This window comes from Engraulis encrasicolus, chromosome 23 (genome assembly GCF_034702125.1).
Source record: "Engraulis encrasicolus isolate BLACKSEA-1 chromosome 23, IST_EnEncr_1.0, whole genome shotgun sequence".
In the NCBI taxonomy this organism is placed as follows: Eukaryota; Metazoa; Chordata; class Actinopteri; order Clupeiformes; family Engraulidae; genus Engraulis; species Engraulis encrasicolus.
In genome coordinates, this window is record NC_085879.1 from 5,280,532 (window position 1) to 5,287,540 (window position 7,009).

The 7,009-nt window shown below is 48.4% G+C and overlaps 1 protein-coding gene across 3 annotated transcripts in view; it reads right to left on the reverse strand.

The window, feature by feature from the left end:
- LOC134440204 (ankyrin repeat domain-containing protein 50-like) overlaps positions 1-6,122 on the reverse strand; it is a 45,455-nt gene extending 39,333 nt beyond the window's left edge. For 2 of the 3 annotated variants that reach the window (XM_063190185.1, XM_063190184.1), the window contains exons 1-2: positions 5,910-6,113; positions 3,790-4,946 (exon numbers count right to left, since the gene is read on the reverse strand). In XM_063190185.1, coding sequence (XP_063046255.1) covers positions 3,790-4,373 — 584 coding nt within the window. In that variant the 5' untranslated portion in view covers positions 4,374-4,946; positions 5,910-6,113. Of the gene's footprint in view, positions 1-3,789; positions 4,947-5,909 lie in introns of all 3 variants that reach the window. The other variant, XM_063190186.1, reaches the window with a different exon arrangement.
- Between the last annotated feature and the right edge of the window lie 887 nt (positions 6,123-7,009).

Sequence of the window (7,009 nt, forward strand, 5' to 3'; positions counted from 1 at the left end):
CAAAAGGCTTCACAACATGTGAGAAAGAGGTGATAAAAAAGTGTCTTGAAAAAAATTGGATATCCTTTCTCTCTCTCTCTCGCTCTCTCTCTCTCTCTTTCTCTTTCTGTCTTTCTCTACCCAGGATGGACTGACTCTCTCTCTCTCTTCTCTCGCTCTCTCTTCTCATCTCTCTCTCTCTTTCTCTTTCTGTCTTTCTCTACCCAGGATGGACTGACTCTCTCTCTCTCTTCTCTCGCTCTCTCTTCTCATCTCTCTCTCTCTCTCTCTCTCTCTCTCTCTCTCTCTCTCTCTCTCTCTCTCTCTCTCTCTCTTCTCATCTCTCTCTCTCTCTCTCTCTCTCTCTCTCTCTCTCTCTCTCTCTCTCTCTCCCCAGAGCAACAGAGACAATGATCTTGATGTGATAGCCTCGCCCTGGCGATGTCTGCTGTCTAGAGGAGACGGGGCCCCGGCTGAAGACCTGGTCCCATCAGCCCCCAGTCAGGAGATAACCTGTTTGGCAATAGCGGAGAGGCTGCTCGACTGGTTTTGGAAAAACAATTCCCGTTTGTTGATTTACACGTGCACAGACTGCACAGAGTCCCGGGCAATTTCTCCCTTTCTCACACTCTCTCTTTTCCTCTCTCCCTTGTCTTTTCTCTCTCTCTCTCTCTCTCTCTCTCCCTTTCTTCCTCTCTTTTTTTCTATTGCCTTGCTTGCCCGGCTCTATCCATCTCTTCCTCTTTTTTCACACACTACTCAACCCCTTTCTCTCCCTCTCTCGTCTTCTCTCCCTCTCTAAAGTTTCCGTGGAGATCTTATCTGCAGACACACACACACACACGCACGCGCACTAGCATACACACAAACACATGGACACACACACACACACACACGTGCAGTCAGGCGGCACTATTTCGAATTGGCGTGAGAGTGATTTCCTCCGACCAAAAAAGGGAGCCTTCTTCAGGCCAAGGTGTGAAGACTCGGAATAAATCAATAACTCTGTTGACCGTTTAGAAATGATTTACCTTACTGAACGTTTGACCTACTTTTCCCCCTGCCTGCCTGGGAGCCTGTGGGTTTGTTTGTGTGTGTATGTGTGTGTGTGTGTGCAATGTGCATGCTGCATGTGTTTGTCTATTTGTGTGTGTGTGTGTGTGTGTGTGTGTGTGTGTGTGTGTGTGTGTGTGTGTGTGTGTGTGTGTGTGTGTGTGTGTGTGTGTGTGTGTGTGTGTGTGTGACTTTGTGTGTGATGTTGAAATGGCGCATTAAGCGTCAGCAGATGGCCAGACAGAGGAGCGTGTGTTCGGCCCTGCATTCCTGACTTGCAGTGCAGTGCAGCAGACCCGACCGCCCCCCTGACTCAGGCCCCAAACAAGTCATGCAAGCACACACACACTGACACATGCACAAACACACACACACACACACACACACTTAATAATGCATGCGCGCACATGCACAAACACACACACACACCACACACACACATGTGCGCGCATTCACACACACACATGCGCACAAACGTGTAAGCACGAGCACACACACACACACACACACACACACACACACACACACACACACACACACTTATGTACGCACACACACACATGCACACACACACACACACACACGTGTCGCCCTCATCCCCAGAGGAGGTGAAAGTCCCTTTAAAGGTCTGTTTCACACACACACACACACACACACACACACACACACACACACACACACACACACACACACAAAACTCGACTTTCCAGCTTTGATCACACACCCTCCATAGGACAGGATGTGAATTCTCTTCCCACTAGGCTTAGGCTCCTCTGTCACTTCTGTGGCCTCTAGATTCACAATCTTCTAGAGAAGAAGAGGAGGAGAAGAAAAGATGGCTCACAGACACAAAAAGGAGAGTCTGGGAGCCCTTTTGGAACACCTGAGTTCTCCATTGCCACCCAAAATAGCTGACCTTTCTCTCCCTGCACACTGCTCAGCGCACACACAGACCCACTGGGGAGACGTCCAACCGTGCCGCACAGCAGGGGAACGTCAACAGAAATTCCAGGCTTGCAGGGGCTAAGTGAAGGCGAGGGTGTGTGTGTGTGTGTGTGTGTGTGTTTGTGTGTGTGTGTGTGTGTGTGTGTGTGTGTGTTTGTGTGTGTGTGTGTGTGTGTGTGTATAGTATTTGTGTTTACACGTGCATGTGTGTGTTTGTGTGTCTGTCTGTGTGTTTTGCTTGTGCTTATAAGGGGTCTTACACACTAGGGCGGTAAAGCGTTGCGAAACGGCCGCGATTTTTACCGGCGTCTGTGAAAATACATTGAAACATATCTGTCCTTACACACCAACCGGCAGTAGTCGGGCGGGAGCCGGCTCCGCGCCGCGCTGCATTTGGAAAATAGAACTCGAGCGTATTTTTCACGCCGGCGACCGGCGGTGTCTCATTCAAATGAATGGCAAAGTTTAGCTTAGTTCTAGCTTTAGCTGTGGGGAGGGTTTTGAACAGGACTGGCCGCGCACGCCGACGCTGTCAGTGTGAAAGGCAGAGTAGAACACACCGGCCGAAACTAAGCAGAAAGACCGCGTTCGTCTCGCGTCTGTTCCGTTCGGCTTTGGTATGTCTGATGCCTAACTGTGTGTTCTCTCATATTGTGTAGTTAGAGAGAAACAACTGGGAGAAACACCACCCAGTGCCATGATGGCTGTTAAGTCAATAAATGTAAACATCCAAGAGGATTGTCATCATGGATAGTGGTACTATATACCCTACCACCCCTAGGCTGTTACCAGAGAGAGTAGAGAGAGAGAGGTTCCGTTGGCCCATTGTTTCCGGGTTCTATTATTGCAAGTTGGAAGGGGGGGGACCTAAGGACTGTTCTATACATTGTAGGAGCATTATGACACGCCCCTTTAGGCAGACTGGAACCTGGTCACGTTAGGTGCCCATAGAAACCTATTATGTTGGCATATCTCTATATACTTAAAGAATCTCTGCTGTTACATGATGAAGCCCCATCATGCACACTGTACGTCCAGTGGCCTGCTGTAATAGCCACTGAAAGGTTAATTACCATAGAACTACTCCACTATGACATAACACAGGTAATGCACTATGACTCAGTCATTGCCATTCTGGTCACAGCAAATATTTAACGCTGTGTTTTAACAGGTTAAAAAACACCTCCCGGCAGAGCCTGTGTTATAAGCTTGTTGTTAACAAAGTGGTCATGGCCAAGTCTCAGTCTAGTACTTGTTGGCCACAGCAATGTTGTTAGGATGACGTAGTCGAGCTTTTTCGGGAAATTCACAGGCAATCCCTTCTGTGTGAAAAGGCTACCGATAACTAACAGAAAGATGATACTATGTCTGAGATGCAGGAACATTCAGGTTGCATAACAGAGAATAGAGACTGTCACACCACCGTCACCACCCGCCACGTTTGTTGTGTGTTTTGTTTGTGTGTCACCTACCCAGGGGCATAGCAGCAAATGGTGGGCCCTATGTACAATCAGCTGCAATGGACCCCCCAGCGATATGGCTACCGAAATCAGCCACTGTGTAGGCTGCCTATATGTATATGGGGCCCTGGTAACTCAGTCACACTTTACCCCCCCATGTACGACACCCCTGCACCTACAGTACTTCTTGAAGGTGTGAAAGAGTTATGACCCAGTAGCTAACAGAAAGATGATATACGTACGATATCTGAGATGCAGGAACATTCAAGTTGCATAAAAGAGAATAGAGATTTTCACACCAATGTCACCGTCCGCCATGTTTGTTGTGGTTTTGTTTGTACGTGTCACCTACCTCTTGAAAGCCTCTGTGGGGTTGCGTTCGCACTCGCCCAGCTGCAGGGCGCTCTGCACGGCCGGCTCGCGCACCTTCTCCTCGTAGCCCGGCATCAGGCCGCCGCGGCAGATCTGGGCCACCAGGCCGCGGATGAAGCCGCTCACGCACAGCGTGTCCGAGTCCTCGGCCCGGCAGAAGTGGAAGGCCAGCGTCTGCTGGTGCAGGCCCCGGTGCAGGCCCTGGGGGGAGCTGGGCCACAGCAGCTCCGTGCACAGGGCCGTCTTCCCACTGCCAGGACCCCCCACCAGCAGCACGCCCCAGGCCGAGCCCTTGCCTCCTCCTGCTGCCGTGCTCCCGCCACCACCAGGACCACCTCCGCTGGGGTTGGGCGGGCCGCCACCAGGGCAGGGGGCGGCCTGCTTGCCGGGTGTGCTGCCGGGCGGCACGCTGCCCAGGCCGTTAGTCTTTTCCTGCAGGCAATGCTGGATCTTGTGGAAGACCCACTCCCGGCAGTAAAAGCGCTTCCCCTGCAGCAAACTGGTTTGTGCCATTGTGAGATAGCTACTGCTGCTGCTGCTGCTGCTATTCGGGCTATTCCTCATAGGGGGGCTTGGGTTGCCCTCCACATTTCTAACCCCGGGCGAGCCAGCTGCAAACGACACAGGTATCCATTGCGGTGGCTGCTGCTCCACATGTGTCTTTTCCCAGAGTCCACCGGCAGCTGTCCGCGAGTGTTTCTGAGTACAATTAAAGTGACTGTTTCAGCGAGCGCTTCAGTGAAATCAGGCGAGGCTGCACAGAAAACTCGGTGCTGGTGGGTAAGGTTTTCTCAGCAGCCGTGAGCAGTCACTGTTTGGGCTCAAACCATGGATTTTCCATGAACTTTTCCCATGGCTCCCTCCGTGGCTCGAGTGCGATACGTATCCAAGTTTGTCTCTTTGACATAGCGAATGTCATAACAGAATACCTCGCGCTTCCCGAGTTATCCCTGCATAAATCGTCCCTTTAAATCGCGTGGGTTAGCTCGGACCAGCCCCGGAGGTCCGTGACTTGTTTCCGTTGATGCGTTGCAGCTGTATGCAAGACTGGCGATATTGTTTCCATTACATTAGCTGATGAAAGTCTGCCAAAGGAGGGCCCGTCTCTCCAATAACACGCTCCATTGTATGTCTTTCCTGAAATAAAACATAAATTCAATGTCAAACGAAACATTTTTCCGAGCTTAGCCTAACCTGGGAGCCGAGATACGGTCCTCTCCATAGGTTATGCCGGTGCGCCTCGACCAACTCACCCAACCTAACCTTTATCCAGCCTAGGATTTTCCCCTTAGTAGCCTAACCCCTTTCTACTGTTAACAGTCTTTCTTACCAAATGTTACACAAGTTTCGCGACCTACTGATCCCATTTCCTTCATATGTGTGTTTATCTAATCTCACACGACCAAGTCCCCCATCCTTGCAGTGCAGGGAAAGGCAAGTCTCCGAATGAGCGGACCCCATTTCTCCGCCTACAGGGTGACTTCTCTCTACATAGGCTACAGGATGAATGTATCGAATAACTTAAAGCACTGCAGAAAAATATTCACCAAACTGCTAGAAGTGGTCGTCGCGTTCGATAACAGGTGTTGCACTGTCTAGCAAACTGGTTTAAAAGATGACTGTATAGAGTTCGGGTCGGTCACAGAAAAGCGACAGCAAAACAACGACAAAAGAATCAAGTTTTAAACCATTAGGACTATCCGACTGGGAAACCTTTCAGCGGCACTGTACACAACCCAAACGCTGGCGCTTTCCATTCCCCGTGCGTATAATATTCTGTGCGTCTGTAGTTACAATATTACCATAAAATTACCATTAGGAAAATGACACAATCTTTTGTATGACAAAACCTCACCCCCTTTCATACAGGGTCGAGGCTTGCAATGTATTTTGGGGGAAATCCTCGAAGAGATTTTTGACTGATTTTTGTTATCGAACGACATTCAAGGCATAATGGTATGCCAAACAACAGAAATTGCCTTCCCTGTCGGCCCTATAACGCGACAGTGTTCATAACTTCACTCAAATAAGGAACGCAGGATGATTTTTTTCCAAGCTGTTGTGAGGATCAAATGTCTAATAGCCTACACAGCTTCTCACCTCCTGTCGCCGGTGGGCTATTCCTTCTCGATGCTCCAGACCTTTGTCTCTCCAAACCGAGATCACTTTGGACGCATTCGTTGATTTGCGAACACAACGTTTCCACAAAAAGATGCTTTCCTGCTTACATTTTCACTACGTTTAGCCGTGTCTTTGCGTTTCTTTCTTTCAACGGGGGCTCCTCCTGCCTGCTGCCATCCAACGCAGACCGAGACTCAAAGCTTCTCTCCGCCTCCAAACATTCTAAAATTTGATATTTGCATACAGAGCACACTCTCGCAAGACCTCACGGGAGTTGGAGTGCTGTAAGAGGCGCCATCATTACACCATTATTGATGCATTTAGCTTTTATTTGCGCCTACAATTTATGATTGTGATTGTATGACTGACGCAGACTATAATTGAACCAATATCTATAATTTACATTTGCTAAACTATGTTTTGACCTAACACAAATAGGCCTAATTAATTCAAGCAAAAACCTACCATTTAGCCAGAGTGCCACCAATGTAGCCTAATCAATAGTAACATTGTCGCGACACATTTATAAGTTGTTGGTAATAATACCCATTTCAGCGTCTAATCTTATTTTTATTATAACAACAGTGATGAGTTAGTGTAGTTAATGAGCTACTGTTGTTACGAAAAGTACAAGGCCGGCTATGAAATATGCTTTCAATATTGAATTACAATGTTATAACACACAGTAATTGATAAATTAACCCTTAGCGCAGCACTATGGCTCTCTGTAATGTCATAGCAATGTTGTTATGATGTAGTTAAACATTTTCAGCAAGTGAAAAGGGAAGCCGGCGACCCCTGCTGCAGTAAGAGGCTACGAACTCTGTTGATTATCAACGACAAAAAATAGGTAGGCCTATCAACTAGGTTATAGGAATAGATATAGCCTGGTCCTGATCATCCCATACTACCATTTTATTTCATATTCATGGTCTGGAGGTTGTTTGATCTGACGCGATTGCAAGAAGCGGGAAAGACATTTTCGGAAAAATCATGATAAGTTGTTGACCAAACATGTCTGACGTCTGTCTTTGGCGATGTAGAACGGTTTAACAGACATGTCTGACAGAACATCCTAC